Source organism: Curcuma longa, unplaced genomic scaffold (assembly GCF_044706935.1).
Source record: "Curcuma longa cultivar G26 ecotype Majalengka, Jawa Barat unplaced genomic scaffold, ITB_CL_G26_1.1 utg3290_np1212_1714210_RagTag, whole genome shotgun sequence".
In the NCBI taxonomy this organism is placed as follows: Eukaryota; Viridiplantae; Streptophyta; class Magnoliopsida; order Zingiberales; family Zingiberaceae; genus Curcuma; species Curcuma longa.
The window spans coordinates 457,509-478,960 of NW_027435602.1; the positions used below are offsets into that span (position 1 = coordinate 457,509).

At 34.1% G+C, this 21,452-nt stretch overlaps 2 protein-coding genes across 2 annotated transcripts in view; one reads left to right on the forward strand and one right to left on the reverse strand.

The window, feature by feature from the left end:
* On the forward strand, positions 1-827 carry LOC141820418 (heavy metal-associated isoprenylated plant protein 20-like). The gene is made up of 3 exons (XM_074707726.1): positions 1-129; positions 228-303; positions 388-827. Exons 1-3 carry the CDS (start codon positions 43-45, stop codon positions 678-680), a joined length of 456 nt encoding a protein of 151 aa, XP_074563827.1. The 5' UTR covers positions 1-42; the 3' UTR covers positions 681-827.
* Positions 828-3,475: 2,648 nt separating this feature from the next.
* Positions 3,476-21,452, reverse strand: part of LOC141820350 (rho GTPase-activating protein 7-like) — a 46,858-nt gene continuing 28,881 nt past the window's right edge. Inside the window, exons 13-24 of the mRNA XM_074707645.1 lie at positions 18,054-18,297; positions 17,798-17,969; positions 17,622-17,734; positions 14,800-15,144; positions 14,676-14,725; positions 9,868-9,928; positions 9,704-9,787; positions 7,905-8,012; positions 7,668-7,834; positions 6,059-6,128; positions 4,011-4,238; positions 3,476-3,904 (exon numbers count right to left, since the gene is read on the reverse strand). Coding sequence (XP_074563746.1) covers positions 3,746-3,904; positions 4,011-4,238; positions 6,059-6,128; positions 7,668-7,834; positions 7,905-8,012; positions 9,704-9,787; positions 9,868-9,928; positions 14,676-14,725; positions 14,800-15,144; positions 17,622-17,734; positions 17,798-17,969; positions 18,054-18,297 — 1,801 coding nt within the window. The 3' untranslated portion in view covers positions 3,476-3,745. The remainder of the gene's footprint in view (positions 3,905-4,010; positions 4,239-6,058; positions 6,129-7,667; positions 7,835-7,904; positions 8,013-9,703; positions 9,788-9,867; positions 9,929-14,675; positions 14,726-14,799; positions 15,145-17,621; positions 17,735-17,797; positions 17,970-18,053; positions 18,298-21,452) is intronic.

Below are 21,452 nucleotides of genomic sequence, written 5' to 3' on the forward strand. Positions count from 1 at the left end.
CATTAATCTCTCTAGATCTCTCTCTCTCTCTCTCTGTCTTCTATGGGTGCGCTTGATCACATCTCAGAATTTTGCAATGTTACGGAGACAAGGAACGCATTGCGATTCAGAAAGAGGAAGCCTCTACAGGTAAATAAATATATATAGAGCTAGAATTGGACTCCACTTTTTCCTTCAATTCATGGAGCTTCTGTTTAACTGATCTCTGCTCGATCGGTCGCCGGCAGACTGTTGATCTGAAGGTAAAGATGGACTGCGATGGCTGCGAAAGAAAAGTGAAGCATGCGGCTAAATCAGTGAGAGGTAGGAATTAAATCGGTGAAGGAATTAGATTTGTTTGCTCGCCAACAGTGCGTAGTGGATTAATTAAACTAGTTGATGTTGCAGGCGTTACGAGTGTGGTGGTGAACAGGAAAATAAGCAGGGTGACGGTGACGGGGCACATCGAAGCAAAGGATGTGATAAGGAAGATCACAAACGCAGGGAAGAAAGCGGAGCCTTGGCCGTACGTCCCCTACAACCTGGTGGCGTATCCTTACGCCGCCGGAGCATACGACAAGAAGGCGCCGTCCGGTTTCGTCAGAAACGTGGCGCAGGCGTCGGCGCCTCCGAGCGCGCCGGATATCACGTATATGTCCCTCTTCAGCGATGAGAATCCAAACGCATGCACTGTCATGTGAGTAGTGAAGGCTCATCGATCGATCGATCGATTATCGAGTTTGTAAAATTTTGCCTAGCTCATATATATATATGAAAGATAGTGTCAGTGACAGTGTATAGCTAGCTAGCCCAGCTATGTTTAATATAAATATCTAGATATTCACAAACTTCCCTCTTTAGCGATTTTAGTTCGATCGAATGCGTATTTAAAAAGTCAGCGTGGAAGATAGGCAGTGACAGTGTATAGCTAGCCTATAGCTATATATCCTTAAATTACAAAGAATCAGGGGGCGACCGCCCCTCATATATATATATATATTAAAAATTATATATAATATTATAATTGATGGTAAACAAAATTATATATATTATCTTTAAAAAATAAATTCAGTCTTTTCTCTCTTTAATAAAATGGTAAAAAAAAAAAATTCTATTCCTGTTTCATCCGCCGCTTTGTCGCCGTCCTCACCTTGCAGTCGTTGCCTCTCTGTGATCAACTCGCCGTTGCCTCTCCGTCATCGACTCGCGCCGTCACCGTCTCTAAATTACAGAAACTCTCTCTAGAAATCAACATGACAGTCTGATAATCTCTAATCTCCAAACTTGAATCCTACTAGTTCGACACTGATTTTTATTTCTCTTTTTCCAAGCTTCTATTTGAGGTGATATTGTTTTCTTTCTTTTCTATATCTGTGATTTATATTGTTGTATGACATGCATTTTATCTTGTTTGTTTGTAGAGTTTAATCCATTATATTGATGTTTTTTGATTGAGATCTAGAGTTATGTCGTTGTTATATTTTTTTATTTGATTCTGAGATTAATATCATTATTTTTATTTGATACAAATCTTATTTTTATTCAAAAGTTTACTCAAATTTTATGTTGCAATGTGATTATTCATCAGAATTATTGTGTATTTCAAGATAAGAATTAGGGATATGCTCTATTATCTTGAATGTGTTAGTCAAATATTACCTCAGAAAATTTAGTTTTAGAACTTTATCATCTAATAATGGTAAGAAAACTTTAGCACCACCAACTTGGACATATATCATTTAGAACCATTAAATTTTATTTTCATTTTTATTCCAAAGTATAAGAGTATGAACTTGCTAAACATAAAGTAATAGAAAAAAACTCTTTCCTTTTTTATCCCATTCACAGTGATATTTGAAGTCCTATGGCTACTATTGTTCTCGGAGCAAAATGCTTTGCATCCTTCATTGATAATATTGTACTCTTGTTACTTGATTTTTTTTACTTAAATATAAATTAAGGTGACAATGTCTTCTCAATTTTTTGTTTTATGATTAAAAATCAATAATCAATATCAAAAGTTATACAACAGATAATACTAAGGATTATTTCAATCAAATCCTAATTTCTTATATTCAAAATAAAAGAATACACTATAAAAAATAAAATCATAGAAAGGAAAAATATTTATTCTAGAAAAATATAGATATCTTTTTGAGAAGCAATTCTTACACTCCTTCATTTTAAAAATTATTTGTCTTTAGAAATGTTGAGATTTTAGAGTGATAGAAACACTCTCAATATTTTATCCAAACATATTACATATAATTCTATCCCTAGGATACTTGGATGTATGTCATTTGTTTACGTGCATAGTCAAAATAAAGAAAAACTAAACCAAAGGACATTAAAATATGAATTTATAGGTTATTCAATTATTGTATAAGCATTATTATCCTCGATTAAAGATATTTTGTATTGACAGATATTAATTTCAATGAACAAGCATCTTATCTGATTACACTATATCTCAAGGGGAAGATTTTCATACTGGAAAAATAAGATGACAAAAATTTTTTTACTTAACCTGCCATTACTTTCAATATCTAAGTCAATACCTATACCTGTGTCTATGTCAAATTTTGTATTTGAATCTAAGTCAAATCTTATATGTCTAAATCTGTGTCAAATTCTATCTGAACAAAATCTCAACTTTCTCATTGAGAATATTTGACTAGATAAAGTGTGCTCAAGAAAGAAGATGGCTTCCCTTGAATTAATGCAATTCTAAGAATCCAACTGAGATTTAAGAATGAGATAACAATTTCTAGTTCAATTACAAATTAAAATTGAATCTCATACAGGCAATGAAAATTTAAAGATTCTTACTGCTATTAGGAAAGGAACTAGAGAGTGTATAAAATAACTTTATTCTCATTGCTATTAGGATAGGAACTAGAGTGTATAAAACAACCTTAGTGAGAATTTTAAAATCTATTCAAGGTTGTATACAGATGAACTTGGAAATTGAATCAAAATTGGTAGCTGCATAATGGTTTCATTGTGTGGTTGAAATTTAGCTTTCCTAGGAATCGAGTATATTCACCCATGTGAAATTATGATCCATCAGCAAACATTTGATTTAAATTATCCTGATTGGAACATCAAAAACAAGAATATCCTCCTACTACAAAGTTTGCTATGTTTTGTAGTTGTTACAAAAGTCAGTGATGGTGGTATCTACTAAGTTGGTGTCATCTTTGTAGATCTTGCTAGAGAGAAGAGACTCACTCAAGGAACATGGCTACGATACCGCTGTAATTTGATTTGCCAAGCAACTTGAGGTTGAACTTTCAGTCATTCCAGTTCCCTGCTTCAATACAATTAGATAGAATATAGTTCATTGGCAATGATGCACCTTGAGGGGAAAAAAACTTCCACAGTATTAGCATACTATGAACATTATTAGAAAAATTCGCTTCATATTTATTATCAAGGAAAAACAAAGGAATAGCATACATTCAAAAAATTTCATCCAAATGCAAAAAGTCCCACAGGTAGTTTTGGTGCACCCCTGAGAGATGTCAAATTGCCTACAGAAATAAGTCAACCAAACAGATCGTTTGGTATAAGCATTAATCCTAAGCACTTGGGTAATTTTTAAGAATCAGAGGTGAAGTACATGTTTACATGAATGATAGCAATCCATGGTTGAGATTTTTGGTCACTAATCGTCATCATTGCCATCACCATAGTCTACATGGAAAAAAACTCACGAAGTTTGAAAGTAGATAATTGTGAAAATGTTGTTCGATAGAATCCACAATCAGCTTGAATTGCCTGTCTGGGGAGGGCCAACGGGAGCTGACGTGCAATTCTTCTCAGCATTTTGCATCTCATTTGCAAGTTTTGCACGCCGTTCCCTCAATAAGTTCAAGCGGTTTGTCAACTTGGCAAGGGCTGGAACAGATGCGGAGGTTGTTTCCTGAGTTTAACAAGAAACAAATCATCCTGAATTTATCCCCAAAAAGAAAAGAAAAACAAAAGAGAAATGACTAATCTCTGCATTAAAACCGCAATAGATGTTTTACCTCAGTCTCAGATGATAACCTTTTTGCAACTTCCTCAGAGGACTGCGCTTTTAGAAGGTTTAAAGCTATGCTGCTTGGCCATTCAGGGCGGGAGTTCTGCTTGTTGGATGAAGATAACTCTTGGGCTTCCTTCAAAGTAGGAATCTCCATAGCATTTCCTGACTCTTTAGTAGTAGATGATTCTTGGGATCGAGCTTCCTCTTTGACGCTGTCTTTCCCAATATCCTGCTAAAAATACAGTAATGATGGTATGCAGATAAATATTATCATTGAAATTGTATTGGTGTAAGGGATGTATAAAAAGCGTACATACGTCAGGCAAAACAAAAATCAAAGGACAATTACCAAATTTTTTTGCTAATTTACCAAAATATGACATTGTTTTTGCTTTTTTTCCCCATTATATCCTTCCATTTCAAAATTCATTTCAATGTGACTGATTACAAGCTAATTTCAAGATCAACCTGCAACAACATCTTCACTTGAAATGTAATTTGTGAGTTCAATCTCACCTAAAATATGCATTTTAGGATTCTCACTTCCTAAACTCACTTTGGCCAAAACAAGCCAACTTTAGTTAGCTTGGGGGCAGATTTGCGAAAATTGATAACAACAAACTGATTTTAAAATTAACTTATGATAACATTATCTTAAAATCTATCGTGTGATCTCCTTCCACCCAACACAAATTTTGGACATACTCACATTGCCTACTCAATTCATTTTGGTTTGGACGAAAATCAACTTGCTTGGGCAAATTTGGACATGATGATGATCAACTGAATTTCCAAATCAACTTGTGATCAGAAACTCAGAATTTGAAATCAGATTTGCACAACAATCAGCAAATTTCAAATGGTTGGGACCCATAACATCTTGTTTTAATCATTATGGTGGACAGTACTTAGCCACCTCTATGCAATAGAGAGTTAAGCCCATCCTTTCTCCCCTAACTAAAGGAAATCATACCCTTTTATTGGCTTGACTTCACACATTAGTCCGTACAAATATCTTGATTCTGTTGAATTTGCAACCTCTAATTAGGAATTGTCTATAAACCTTCTATGAGATAATCAATACTATTGCGTTCTGCATAAGGCTAAAATGCTAATCAGGCCATTTGAATCCCAATTGTTTGGATCCATTACATGGAGATCTTATTTCTCCACTAATTTTTTTTGCAAGACAATATTAATATTTAATATTAACATTAATATTACCAACAGAGCCATAACAATCTGCATCAGGCACAAATGATTCCTCTATGACTTGTGGCGGCAAAAATCCCAATGATGCTCACATGATAAGTGTGCCTCCACCCTTTGTGTCATATTGAGCATGAGACAGATTGTTGTTTGATGAGGACACAACGTGCACATTATTCCCACACAGTCACAGTCATTGGTATGAACATATGAAAGTGATGTCCCTCTCCCTCAATGTCCGATCATTTTGGGATGGATTGGACTCAACCTCATTTCGTGGGCCACTGGGTCATACTTGGTATCGTGGGCATTACAACTGAAACGTTGCAAAGTTGTCCATATTGAAATCACCAATGGTCGAGTAATTTTAAACCAGACTATGCAACAGGAGGTTCTTTTTAGTCTGGTTAATCTTCTACGAAAACAATCAGCAACCAACATGAACACCTATGATTAAAGTGGCCACCTTGATGAAGACAACATGACTGGGTGAAGTATTTGTTACATGCTATGTTGAAATCCAAGAGTGCAAGAGACTACCTTACAAAGTTTATCAGGAGGACGATCACTTACAAAAGAAGGTGCTTAACCAACAAAGTATTAGAATAAGAATCTGAAATGTTATAGATGGAAACAACCCAGGTTCTGTGCTTACACTAGATATACACACTGAATTTTCAAATACTCATTCTCTTCTTTGCTTAAAATAAAACCAGTATGATCATCTAAAGGATTTCTTGTGATACTTGTCCATTAAATCAACCAAATTGTAAACATTGTATATTAGTCGATTAGCAATGAATATGCTTAAATTACAAACAAGAATTGATATGACAAACTCACAGCTTCTTTCAAAAACTCTTCTCGTTTAAGAACAGGATCAGTATGCCTTTTATCTTCCAACTTACCCTTCCTGTATCAAATAAAGATTCATCATGCTTTCAATATTCAAGATGTGCATAAAGTAAATCACCTGAAAGAATATTCCAGATTCCAAAATAAATGTACATGGGATGTTGCAAACCAAGCAAGCACACAAGCTCCTTTATTTATTTTATTTATCTTCAAAAAATAAGATACTAATTAATACACTTATGTTTAAATTGCACTACACTCTACATGGCAACTTGATTGAATGAAGACAGCAAACCACAAAGTTCTTTGGCCACTTGTTTTAAATTTTTATTCTTTCAGAAAAAAATCACACAATAATATACTAACAAATGACAAACTTTCAGTACTTTAGGAGCTTTCCTAATATTGTATAATTACAAAAAAAAAGCTAGGTGTCTAAATTGTAGTTCCAAATAATATACATATTGATGTTTGTAAGAGTTTTGTAGATACAAAATATAATTTTGTTGACCTATTCAACAAAATTTTGTGAATCAAGAAAATGTAGAAAACAGAGGAAAATTTTCTAGTACTAAAAATGTAAGAACAAAGATGACATACAAATGCTATCTTAATTATGGAGGGACTTGGTTGATTAGTGATACCATGAAGTTTGGAAAACAGTTAATATGAGAAGAATGAAAAATAAAAAATTCTGAAAAGAAATTGATTTCATCCCCCAAACAACTATAGTTGCTATTATTCACTGAGATAACTAACAAAGGAGAACAGAGTAAAGAATAATTTGCATCTGGCCTTAGAAATAGCTTATGTAACTTTTAAAAAGGTAACAAATGATTTTCCTGTGACTACAGGTTGAGATAAGAATCAGCTCTAACTCTACTCGGTATCTTTTTCCCATTACTTGTAAGAGCCTCTGACTAAGCTTCTTACGTAGCCACATAAGCTTTTGAAATGACAATACAAAATCTGCTTATGATGGCATAAAGATCATGCAGGGTAAACAAATCTCTACCTTGTTAAGTCCAAGTCATTATCAAATTAATATTTGATTAGATTAAACCAATTTTGCTAAATAAACTATTTGAAAGTCAATATGGGATCCTGGATGAATAGGAGAATTGGTAGGAGATCATGGATTTATGGAATTATTATTGTTTTCAGAAGCTATATTTACCTAATGTATTCTTCTATAAATATGGGATTTGCCTCTAGTTTATTTCTTATTTTTGTATTTTACAATCATCTTGAACATATTCCTTGTAGATATTTTCAAAACCCAATTATCATTTCATGGTGTCCCGAAACAACCTAGATGATGTAATCAAAAGCAATGGCTGGTTCTTTTTCTATCCAAAATTGCTCGAGATTTGAGAGGTTCTCTAAGAAATTTATTCCAATTTTGAAGATGGATCGTAGTGTCTTGAGATAAACATGAAAAAAAAGAAGGAAAATGGAGAAGAAGCTAGGTCAAGTTATGTGATAGGCAGGTCTTCTACTCTGAATCACAATCTACTTCAGGAGGACCAAATCAATTCGATGAATTAGAAACAACAGAGGAACATATATCAACATGCATAACGAAAAGGAACCTTACTCAGAAGAGTGATTGCTGCCGTCTAGATATTTCCTGCATGACTCACATAAGGAAGGATATCTTGGGTTTTGTGGATGAATAAGTTGCCCATGAAGATCAGAAAGTTTCTGCTTCAAAACCCCAATATCTGCTTCCGCAAGGGCAACTTCCTCTAAATCTGCCCTTGTCTTTAACACAACAATAGATTATGACTGTGTTGCAAAATTGGCTACTAGATTGTGTAAGCTTAAAACTAACCTTGTTATCCATACAAGAAGTGTTTTCAGGTCGCATGCTCATTAGTCCAGACTCTAAGGATGCTCTTAAATCTCTTTCATCTTGTAATTTGTTTTGCAATCTTTTAACCTATTTCAACAGAGATGAACATCAATAATGATGAAAATTTACTACAAGGCTTCTACTTTGAGGAAAATACACATTGTAAAACATGATCAGCTATAAATTAGCTATATACAAAACCATAAAGACCTAGAAATTTGTAGAGTAACAAAATCAGTTTTGTCCAAGGACAGAAAAATGTGTTCTATGGCTGACCATCACATCTAGACACTACACCTCATGCCACATTGCGAGGAACAGAGAGGAAAAGGTAGGCCGGACAGGCTGTATAGATAATCAGTATCTATTTAGTTATTTCCAAATTAAGAAGTAGCCCACTTTTTGGCATTGTCATTTGTTATACAAACATGCCCTTGCTATTTTACCTGATTGAGATGGGTGGTGCACAATGCAAATGAAATTACAGTCTTGCTTTATATTGCAACATAGGATTTCTCATTTTCTTCATAGATTTCTCAATTCTGCAGAAATTATTTGTAAAGAATGCACAACTTAGTTTACATGGCCCTGAACTATAATATTATATTGAAGAGTTTAATATTCCTTGGTTTGGGCCCTATGATAAGGCCCAAGTGGTATAACTGAAACATGCAGCTATTTATATATGTTTTTACATCATCTAAGTTTAAAGATTTGCTAGTCAAGTTTGTGGTGAGGTGCCATTGAAATGTCAACAGAAGTTTATGTATGAATTGACATTAAATGTGAAATTTGACTTTGTTTGAACCAATCCTTATAGTTTGGGCCTGAAATTAATCCAAAACTCCGCAAAAGTAATTCACTTCGATGTCTTGTTTTATTATTGATCACTAAGAAATACTAATCAAGAAGAAGGTGCAAAGAGGAACCCTCTCAGGTCAAAGCTTCTGAGCAAGCAACCTACCAACTCTAACACTCGTGGGTGCTGGGAGAGATGAATGAGGAAGAGAGAGTTACATGTAGGAGTTTAGTTGTCTCCAGTTTTAGCAAGATGCTGGTTTAGCTGTCTTCTGTTGTAATGTGTCTTGTTCTAGTTTATGCATTAGCATTCTGTAATTGCAGTTAATGTAAGAACGAGTTGTGGGTGAAGCTGGCCCAGATATACAGGTCACTTCTTTTACAGTTTCTTGTAAGTGGTATGGAATTGGTAACAAGTTCTTCAACGAGACAATGAATGAAGAGAGCAAATTCTGGCTTGTGAATTCTCCCAAATACTGTGCTATAATTGATTGAGACTGGTAGGTTCTCTCCAGTATCAGTGAGTTTAGTTATCAGTGAGTTTAGTGCACAGAGACAAGTAGCACAAGCATTCTTGATGCTACAAAACTCCTGGAGGAACAGGAAAATCCAAGATGCAATTCCAAAGGACTCAATTTTGGACACATATTACCAACATGTCCTGATTAGCAAGGAGCAGCTGTACATGGTTGAAAATGCCGTGCCATACTGTTTCAGGTGGCATGCACCACATAAAACAAAGATCACCATACAAACCACCCCATTTCGTTGCTGGTTGAACTGGACAGGTTTTACTGTTGTTTACAGTTCTAAATTTACTAGTATAGGTAAAGGTGACACCAGAGATGATATTGAACCTTGCTTGTAGTAGAAAATTTGAAACACCTCTTAAGTCACAAGAAACAACACCATGGGAAAACTAAAACAAATTTAAAATGGTGTATAAAACATGTTGGAGTTATGAGAATTTGAGTACTTGCCTCCTGCTCGAGAGCTAAACGACACTCAAACAAAGACTTTTTTCGCCTTTGCAAATTCTCTTGTAAAATTGCATTCTCTTTTACCTTTGAAAAAGAAAAAACACTTGTTTAACATAATACAAGCTTTTATGTGAACCATATGTTTAACAAAGCAATAAAGATACCTCTTTGGCGATTTTATCTTGCAAGTCATTTTTGGTATTCTCAAGAATTTGAATTGATAACCTGTGAAAAGGATGAAGCTGCATTAAACATAAAAATGCCATTCACTAAGTAAAAAAATTGACACGATAATGTATCTAAATATACATGTATTTTGGGAGGGCCCTAAATAAAAATTGAACTATGCAGATATAACAGTGGTGTGCCAAAGCGAGTTTGACATAGACATAGCTTTTCGTGAACTCCAAAGGTCCTCACGGTAAAAAAGTTCAAGTAATGAAGTCAATGGAAGAAGTGAGAAGTTTGGTGGAGGAAGATAAGGCAGATGAGACTGTATAAGATGATAGAGAGGGATCAGCATAGTATGTGGTGAATTAAGGGAATTAGAGTGGAAGTAAAGGCAGGAGATGAGTGGAGAGACGACAAAGATGAAAGGGAATGGATAAAGAGATTTCTTCACGTATATTAATAGAACAACTCTTATGCCTTTTCTAAGGAATATTATAATCTTTATCAAACAATTATAATGGTTACATGATTTATTAATTATATTAATTAGTTGGACTTGCTCATTTCATGTATTTGATTTATAATATTTATTTAGATTAAATAACAAATAATTTTATCTTAACAATTCTACATACAATTAGGACAAATTCAAATGTAATTAATGTGAGATTAGATTTTAAAAAATGAAAATTTTAGTGTTTTCAAAATAATTACATAAAAATAAGGATGATTTGATTTCTCAAAATTTAATTATTACAACCAAAAAGTAATTAAACACAACAAGAATGAAATTGATTACCTAAATAGCCTAAAAACATAATTAGCCCTAGTATAATTCATACACTCCAAACTTCCCGAGCAGTGGAGCTCCAAATGTAATCCTTTCCTTTCTTATCCCAAATGATGCATTGCTTCCCCTCTCTCTTTATTGTGTGTTGTCTTACCCATTCCTTCAAGATTAGAGTGCCACCCTATTCATCTCCTTGTCACAACCCCTCATTTAATTCTCCCCTTATTATAACTATAAAACAGCAATCTTTTTTCTCATGCACACAACTGCTCCTCTGCTGCCCTCTGTCTTATTGTATTGCTAGCTACTACCAGAGTTGAATCTTATTTTCATGGCATCAACCTCTTAGAGTTTGCACATAGATTGTTGTGAGAGCTGGTCTAATCTTTTTGGTATGCTGAGTGTTCTTACTTGTGTTAGTCCGATGAAGTGGTTGTTGATTCAGTCTAGAATTATCTGGTTTTGTTCAGTGGTTATTGACCCAATAAGATGGATGTTGACATGGCTGGTGTTGATTTGATTTGATGAGGCGTAATACTATCTGACATTTGTTACCACTGTTAGCAACCTTTTGAGGTGGAGACTATATGCTTTGGGCACAAGTCATCCAACCTTAACTCTACAACCGTTATCACAAAAATACACAACAATGAGATTTTCAAGGTGTCAGCTATCAAGAACGCTGGCACTGACTTAATGAATATTACAGGCAGCTGATGAGTCAAGGAGAAAGTTGGCACTAGTGTAAAAGAAGTTGTTTTGTGCTAGTGTTGTTGGGCTGGTGCAGAATCCTGTTGAATATGTGGTTTTTGTATGTGATTTTGACATTCACAGATCTTATAAATAGTTATTGTGTTGATTAACTTCCTGATACATCTAGTTGTTCATCAGTTGCATTCGGGTTATAATGTTGAACAATGAATTTGAGATAAGTGATTGATTAATGCTCTAGATTTGATTATATGCGAATCAAGTAGTCATTTTGAAAACAGAGTTATTGATCAGATACCTTGTAGATTTGCAATCAGTAAGGGCAGAGCTGATCTATACAATTAACTCCGCTGCCTAGACAGAGTTATGGATTCTAATTTGTAATTTTGGTGGTTGGTTGGAGGTGTTATATCATGAGAAGTCTAAAGACCATTGTAGTTTTGGTGAATTTCAGACTTTCATACTCTAAATTTTGTTAAGAGACAAGTTTATGGTATTAAAGGATTGATCTTATTACTTAGGTTTAGTTGTAAGTAGATTGAACTGAAGCACAGTGAAAGCATAATAGGGAGTGCTGTACTTAGTCAGGGAGAGCATCAGTGGTAAGGGTGACCTTCTAATCATGATGTCATTTTGAAGGTCAAATTTTCTTTCTAGTTTAAAGAATTGAGGACACAATGTTTAGGGTCAGGTGAAATTTTTTATAGCCAAACTGAACCAGTATGGTTCAGTGTTGAGCTGTATGGAGCAGAATTTAGAACTTTCTTTTCCTATTCTTCCTGAATGAGGAACCCTTGTCCTTTCATGTTTCCATGCATCTCTGCTCCAACCTCCCAATTGAAATATCACCCTATTCTCTCCTTAGGAGGCCTCATTTCATTGTCAGTGGCATTATAATCTGTAGTCCCTTCCCCTCTTGCACACAATCACCTTGTGGCTTCACTCTTCCTATTCATTGTGGCTTTGCTCTTCCTGTTTGCGCATCACCAGCCACCATTGAAGCCAATTCTTCTTTTACTCGTAGTGCTGCCTCAGTCTACTTTTCCCTCAACATCTAGCAATTTCTTCCTTCATCATTGACCCCTACCTATGCCAACTCCTCTCCCCTTGAATACTTCCTTTGATCGATGAGCCTTAAATAACCTTGCCTTTCAATGGGCTCCTTCAATTGCAAAATAAACCTTCCATTATCCTCATTGAAGAGCCCTTCCAGTCATCCACCTCACGTCTCTTTGGGACTGTTTGAGGCAGTGGGTCATGATGGTGTGTAATGTCTTTTGAAAGATGTAGCCACATTAGAGCAATGATGATTTAGGAACAACAATGGTTTGCAATTCTTTTTAGGGTTATAAAAAGTGATTGAACAAGGATTAGTAATGACAAAAGTGCTAACATGTTTCTCCTCAAGTATCTAATTATTTTTATTCAACAACTTTGCCACTAATGGTTGGTTAATATTGGCATAAATCAATTTCTAGAGTAGTTAATGAATTCTAATCAAAGTCCAGCTGCATAATGAATCTTGTTTGAGTGATCAATCCAACCAACTGGTGGATTAGCAAAGTAAATAGTAAATGCCATGACTGTCATGTGTTGTATGACCAAGATATCCAGTGGTCGGACAAAGACTAAGGTTGAGGATAAGGTGGATTTAGAAAATATCGAAATGTCAGCATGATGCTGAAACAGTCCAATCAAACAATTATACTTTATGGTTCTACCTTGCAGTCATGTTTTGCCAATAGGTTTATGAAATTATAATGCAGATATTATACAATGTTTATACGTTGCAGTGTCTTGATTCTATGTTTTTCTGATCTAAGAATTTTATTGTGCATGACAATAGTATGATGGATAATAGATGTTTGTCAAGTTAGTTATGTGAGCAATCATGTTATACCTATTAGGGACATTGTAGATGCAGTAGTCTACGAATGTGGCCTTCGGTCTTATGGATTTCTTGTAGGTGGACCTGATCAGTGACCCTAACATGGCCTGAAGCCACAAGCTATTTCTATCTCAATGTTGTACCTATGCTGGCAATATTGAAGGATGTGAGAAGCAGCTATTGGTTATGTTGCAGCAACATAACCAATTTCAAGATTGTTTTTTGAGATTATTGCTAACCTTCATGGATTGTGTTGTTTTCTCAGTAAAGGTGGATTGCTAATCTTCATGGTATGACAAGTCAACTTTTCTATAAATACTTTAAATAATAATTATAGCAGTTGATTTATGTAACATTAATTTAATAATCAATTGACTAAATGCATGCATCTATCATATTATATCCTTTTTAATACTATGCTTGATAACAATTAATTTTCATTAAAAATATGCTTATTAATTGTTAATGTAGTTATAATAATAATAATAATAATAATAATAATTATTATTATTATTATTATAGAAAGATTCATAAAGATATAAGCCAAGTTCTGATATAATTGCACCCATATAATTTGCAAAACTAGCTAATCATATTTATTCTAATTTTTTTGAAAAGTAAATATTAGATGAAATTTATATGCATTGTAGAAACCCAATATGTGTACGACAAAGAACAAGAAGTGATAAGATATAAAACAATCCATAAGGCAATTAGAGTATAAGATTCATATGCCATGATATAAAATTATAAACACAAATATGATGTCCTATTTTGTGTAGTAACTTGTTTCTTATTTTTGACAAAAATTTGGTGTACAGAATACAATTTTATTAGACAACAACATCAAAAAGTTGATGACAAACACTTTTCATTTTCTTTGTCTTCTCAACTTCCATTGGCAAAATTTTCATGAGCTAAATGAATGTGTAGTAACAAATTAGCCTTCTCAATAACATTTTATAAGTGTTACGAGATGTTCTAAATTAACTATCATTTATCATACTTGTCATGATCAAGACTCACTATTGCACAGCAAGACTCAAACACTAAAAAGAAATTTGATAGAGAAAATACAAGATATACTGTGTTTGATAAAAAGTAGTTGTATGGATCCAAACCTAGATAAGTGTTTTTTCTCCTTCAGATTAAATTAGATACTTAAATGTTTTTTTTTGGCTACTTAAAAATGAGACTTTGAATCGATGATGTGACTTGGGAATACAAAGGGAAAAAAGCATGGAAACTGGAGCGTAGGTATAGAAGTGCAGAAAATCCATCGCATGGAAATGTTGGAATTAAATTCCCCCTTCATAGGTGTAGCTAATACTAGTATTCCTATAGCAACAAATATAGAAAGAACACATTTATCGAAGATGAAGAAAGGTATGAGAAAGGAATAGACCACATACTCATCTTCACTTGATAAGTCGACTGATTCCATGGAAAGATTTTTCTTTGCCTGGATATCAAAAAACATACAAGAATAAGAGATTGATTTGTCAAAGCATTGCTGAGATACGAGTACATACTCACAGGAGTGCGACCCCATACAGTAGGTCTTTTTGTAGGGATCACTACTTCCTTTGACTTATCGGCAATTTTTTCAGTGAAAGAATGAAGCATATGACTGACTGGCCTCTGAGTTCGACTTGTACAAATATCATTAGTAGAATCATGAGAGGCACCATGTGAAATTATCGCATCATATTTCTGTTCAGTAGAAACCTCAGGTATTACAATATCAGATGATGATGATGATTTATGATAAATAATTTCTTGTGACAAATTGAGATGTTTTAAATCTGCTCGGGATTTGGAACCATCAAGAGCATTACTTTGCTGCATACATGCACCATGTTCTTTCTTACTATCTGTGACCTATAAATAAAATATTATTAGAACATGGTCAACCAATCAATTAACTAAAAAATATATAGAGAACTAAGTTTTAATCAAACAAATTAGAAGCATATAATGGAAAAGATTGCATATCATGCGTAAATTGTAACTGATGGTTTTGGTAGCAACGACTGATACGAGGGATCATTTTGAGTTTTGGTAGCAACTTTAGTCTATACGCTACTTTGTCCGCTTACCCTACAATACAAAATGATCCCTCGTATCTCTAAATCAACCTTGTGGTGTCCCTTGTTCTTCTGTTGAGTATATATCGTGGCTAACACAAAGTCTCCAACTTTAAACTCATCGAAATCCGCTTCTTGTCCTCCCACTTCTTGGTGCACTTAGTGCCTTGTGCAAATATGACTTTACGTTGTCCACTTCTTCTTATCATCCTTGGTGAATTTAAAATCATTTGGGCTTTTCCATAGATATGGCTAGTGGTAGCGCTTTTCCTCAAGTACGAGTGTGTGTGTGTGTCGAACCACTTGATGCTTGTCCACATAGAGTCATGACACTACTTGAGTATTTCCTATCATAATCCCCATGAGTAACATATATGCAAGTACCTTTGGCATATAGTCATCATCTTGCATCCAAAATCTCCTCATCCTCCCATCATTGACATAGGCTAGGATGGTTTTAACTTGAGGGTTATGAGTCATTCCTTCTTTGATGCAATCCACTAGAATTCCTTGAGCATGTGAAATGACGGCAAGTTTAGCCTTCCTATTTAGTGCATCTACCACTAAGTTAACCCATCTTGGTTTGCACTGGAGCTTATAATCAAAATTAATAAGGAAATCCTGCCACCTTACTTGTTTGGGTGATAACTTCTTCTCAGTTTGAAAATAGCTCGTGGCAACATTGTCCGTCATAACCATGAATTTTGACCAAAGTAAATAATGCCTCCAAATTTGTAAACAATGAATTACGGCTATCATCTCCTTCTCTTGGATGGTGTATTGTCTCAGTGTCATTTAGATTTCAACTCTCAAAAGTTATAGGATGCCCCTCCTAAATGAATACTCCTCCAATGGCACTGGTATGCACTTCCAATGGCTTGGCTGGGAGTGCAAGGACAGGTTCCTTTATCAAAGCATTCTTTAAGTTTTCGAAGGTTTGGTTGCACTAATCATCTCAATTCCAAACTCAGCCCTTCTTCAATAAGTCAAAGGAATAGCAGTATAAGAATATCCTCTGGTGAAGCACCGATAGAAGTTAGTTAGCCCAAAAAAAGACTACAACTCGGTGAATTTTGTAGGCACCTCCTATTGTTGGATGGCTCACACCTTGCTTTCATCTATAGGCATGCAACCTTATTTAATAATATTAACCAGAAAGGATAATCTGGTTCGGCAAATGCACACTATTCCTTCTTCACATTTAGTTCATTGGCTCAAAGCACCTTGAAGACCAAAGTGGGATGATGTACATGTTCTTCAAGCATGTGACTATATAACAATATCATAAAGGTAGACAACCACAAACTTGTATAAAAAAGGTTGGAGTACATTATTTATAAGTGCACAGAAAGTTATGAGGTATCGGTGAGGCTGAAGTGCATCACCAAGAATTCAAAAGATCCATAGCAGGTAGTACATGCTGGCTTGGCAATGTCCTCAACTATCTGCATTGCCAATATCGCAACCTTAAGTCCAGTTTAGAGAAGTACCTTGCAGCACCAAGTTGATCGAATAAGTCTACAATTTGTGGGATAGGATACTTATTCTTGACTGTTAACTTGTTGAGGATGAGATTCAACACCTTGCTCTTGAATTACTTGAAGAAATTCAACAACAATCATTTAATCCATTTAGAATCACCCCTACTTTGCACCTATTTAAGGCAATGCAGATCTTGATCTCCCCACTCGACGAAATCAACTCTTCTTAATGGGAAAAAATAATGTATATCAGGAATAATATTTATATTTTTAAATTTTGAATTATTGGTAATTAGTTGAGTTATTTGGTAATTTATGCATTTTCATAGTCCTAAATTGTATTTCCTAAATTTTTTAATTTTATAATTTTCGTGGAATTGACTTTGGAAAAGTATTGCCATATTTCATTTAAACTTAGATTTTGATAAATAAGATTTCTATTTTCTTCCTCAAAATGAAATTTTCTGTGAGGTTCACATTCATCTGGGAGCTATGTCAATAATATAATACACATGGTAACAATATCCACTTAAATTTTTTATATTGATGAACATTAGTAAACCAATAGGTTGTTAGGGTGAACATACAGATAAAGAGAAAGGGCAAAATCCAAATTGAACCATAGTTATATTAAATACTAAGGATATAGTAAATCTGCAATGAAAAGAAACTTATGTGCTGATATAAATTTACCAGTCAAATGACTAGATAAAATACTGAAGGCATGGAAGTAAGATGCATCATTTCTTTGATAAAGAAAAATTAACGAAGACAGAGGAACAAAAATAACCTCATTGTCACATGAATCACTTCCAGTATTGCTATAGCTTTCACTAATTGTTCCACTTCCTGAACATTCGGAATCATCTTTATTTGCTTTAAGCCCATTATGCTGGTCATGATTTCCAACACCATCAGGAATGTCATGACTGGCTGAATTATTAATGCGGCCATGCTCATCATCTGATCCATCATCTTCTTGATTGTCATTATCAGTAGAATCATCATTGCTATAGTCATCGTGAGATTCATCATCTTCTGGGATGTCACTATCAGTTGAATAATCTTCTTCAATTTCAGCATCTTCTGAGTCAGAATAAACCTCTGATGACACTGACTCATCATTTGATGAATCATCCTGAAGTTATTATAGCTCATGAATATTTGATAAATTTAAGCTAACAATTTAATATGGTTCAATCAGTAGAAAAGGAAACATTACATCAAATATTTTGTCAAACTCCTCTAGCAAAATTATGATAATAAGTTGAGCATGGTTCGCAGCTGCAGCAGCTTTAAGAAGTTGAAGAGAACCATCTCCACCCATACTAAAATTATCTTCAAATTCACAATCACCAGCAAGAAGTGGACGGAGCAGTAATGGGGCCATGCAAGCTGCTAATGCTGAAAGTGACATTCGATTTTGGGATTTGTGAATAGCCACTGTTTGCATCATCTTAAGAAATCTGAAGAAATTATCTTTGTTAAAAACACAATATACTCCAAAATACATAGTTAAACATGATAACTCTCAAAATCATACTGAATCTATAATATACTATAACCTCTTGAGTCACGAGTATATACTAGTTGATGAGCATCCTCCTGCTTTAGAAATTGGCTAATCCAGGTTTTTTTTGAGATATATGTGCATACATACGAATAAGGTTTAAATCTCAAGAGTTATGTTGGAGTTTCAATCTAGCCGAAATAACACAGTTTCGTTATTTGTATCATATTGTGCCAATAGATTTCCAGGATCTTTTAACAGTAAAGTAGAACTAAAAAAATCTTCATAAATGTTAAATATCATTTTTTTTTTCAATTTTTGCATTTTAAATTATTTTTTAAAAAATAGATACTAATTAAACTAAATTGGATTAATATTTGAGTTTGAAGGTTCCATTTAGTATTATGTAGAGCCAGATTAGATAGAGTCGTCAAGGAGATATGGACCAAATGAGTTCAAACTGGCCTCAAAATTGGATCGTTGGTTTTCCCCCAAGCTACCTACATGTGTAAATCCAATCAAATAACATCTGTGCAGATTTTAGGATCATATTCATGCACTTATATCCATTTGTAGAGAGAATAAGATATTTGCGTCTAAGAATGAAGGCATTAACCTATTTCTTCTTTACTCTATCCAATTATAGCTCTTATTGTGGTACAAACTCATCTTCCCCATGCACTCGTTATAAATTTGTTCAATGCTAAACTCTTGGCTATGTGCACAAGACAGTAATCTGCATTTCAGGTAATACATTTTAAACTATGTTAGTATACTAGGAGATTTTGATCACTTATAATTATGATAGATTCCTCACCAATTATCCAAGTACAATGTTCTAATAAGAACTCTACTTTTTATTACTACAACTAAAAATGCAATAGGGAAGAGTTTATTAGTCCCATCAATATTATTTATAATCATTATAACCCCAGAGTATTTCCTAATAGATGGCATACATCCATTTCAGTAACAAAACAAAGGAATTGAACTAATGCATGCATATTACACCAAAGGCCCTGAAGATTAGCTGAAAATATTCATATTGTGAAGACCTTATATCATCTTATTATCTCTAATCTTTAATTCTCTAATAAAATGCATAAAAGGCCATTGTATGAGTAAGTATAATCCCCATGTACATTAACCACTTGGTGGAGTTTAGCTGACAATTGTCACTCCAAACCTTTTTTTGAATATTTTCTATAATAATTCTTGGAGTATACTTTTCCATAGATATTATTTATCTTGAATCTGAGCAGCAACCCAAGAACTATGATTTAAAATCTCATATCATACTAGGCATCACGTTAAAATATATATTTCTGATAAATTATCAAAACTCAATACTACTCAACAGTATGCATAGAGAATGTATCATGTCACTGTGTCAATCATATAAGTAATGGTAACACCCGACTCCCCATGGCATACTACAACACATATCTACATGAATTGTAATAATGTTATTACTTTTTAACTTATGTCTATATAAGATAATGTCAAATTTGTATCATTCTATATGGAAAATTATATAGTTGTTTTATTTTTTTTCTTCATCTTCTTTCTCTTTCCATCTCTAATTCACAACAAGCACTATAAATCGAAATGTCGACACTATACTGAAACTCCGACATAGTTTGAGATTTTGAACATTGCCAATAATTATTATAATTTTTATGATCTCGACTTGCTCAACGACTATGAGCAAGTAAGCAGGTTATCAAACTAAGTGAAATTTTCCGGATCCTCAAGCAACAATTCACCAATTACAATTCCTATTCTTGCAAGCTTGCAAACCTCATTTTATAGCTTTTAGTTTATATGTGTCTAATCTCAAAGCATCTTCAAAATGCTCAAAGACCATCTCTTTATCTTTTTTATCTCCACATAGTGAAAATCATCCTCCTTTACTAGCTCATACGAGCTCATATGAAGATCATCTTCATCTCAATATGTCTCGATAGGGTCAAATTGTTGAGTGTTATCCCCTGCACATATGTTTTATTTTATAGTTCTAAGTGACTAATTGATGGAGAGAAAAATCATCTTGTTCAACCCTCTCAATGTAAGATAGGATTTCAACTGAAATTGATGAGTCCCTAAAAGAAATGGGATGACTATTATTAGTAAATTACAACATAATGGATCAGCCATGTGCAACAATTTTAGATTAAACTTGCTACAAGTGCCTCGGCTCTAAAATTTCACACTCAAAGGATCGGTCAATATAGTGGGTTGTAGGGGAACCAACGGTCTGTTTGACCATTAAGTTTAGGCACTTGAAGCTCATGTGGCACCTTTGACCAAAACTGTTGCATCGGCTCAAGCTCACAAAATGATGTCTTTCTTATGAACATTAACTAGTATAGACTCATATAACATCTTTGGAACCAAAATTGCTACATCATCCTAGGGCAAAAGCAAGGGTATCAATTTTGGACAAAAATTGCTACAAGTGCCTCGATCATAGTTCGTAATACCGAGCCATGCCGGTTGGCATAGGCAAATTACTGTTCCACGTGTTGGCCAACACTTACACAAAGTAGAGTCACGAGATGGCATTGGCTTCGCGAAGGCCGCCATGACCTCATAGCAACCACACGAAGGTCTTCGCAAGGTCGCAAGGCCACCGCAACCTTGCGGCGGATCACTTAGCCGCATGGTTTATTTTATTTTATTTTTTGCTTTTCCCTTTTAGAGTTTATTTAATTTAGTTTAGGGTTTAGGAATATTTCTATCTTTTTGAGTTTATGGTTTAGAGGTTCAAGGTTTAGGGTTTAGTGCTTTAAAGTAGTTAATTCCTTTTCCTCTTTTATTTGTTTACTTTTTTATAATTAATTCCTTTCTCTCCAATAATTTCTTTCCCTCTTTCTTACATTTCTTTTTCTCCTTCCATTTTAATGATGAAGATGGAGATGATTTATAGAAAAAACATCTATAACTAAGTAGGTAACTTTTTAATGTTTAATTTAGGTAATTTAAATATGTCAAATGAGTATAGAAATTTAAATTTTTCTCGTAGAATTCAAACTTCAAAAGTAGAACAAACTTTAAATGAGATGAACAATAGAAAAGTAGTTGGGTCTGATGATATTCTAATGAGGTATG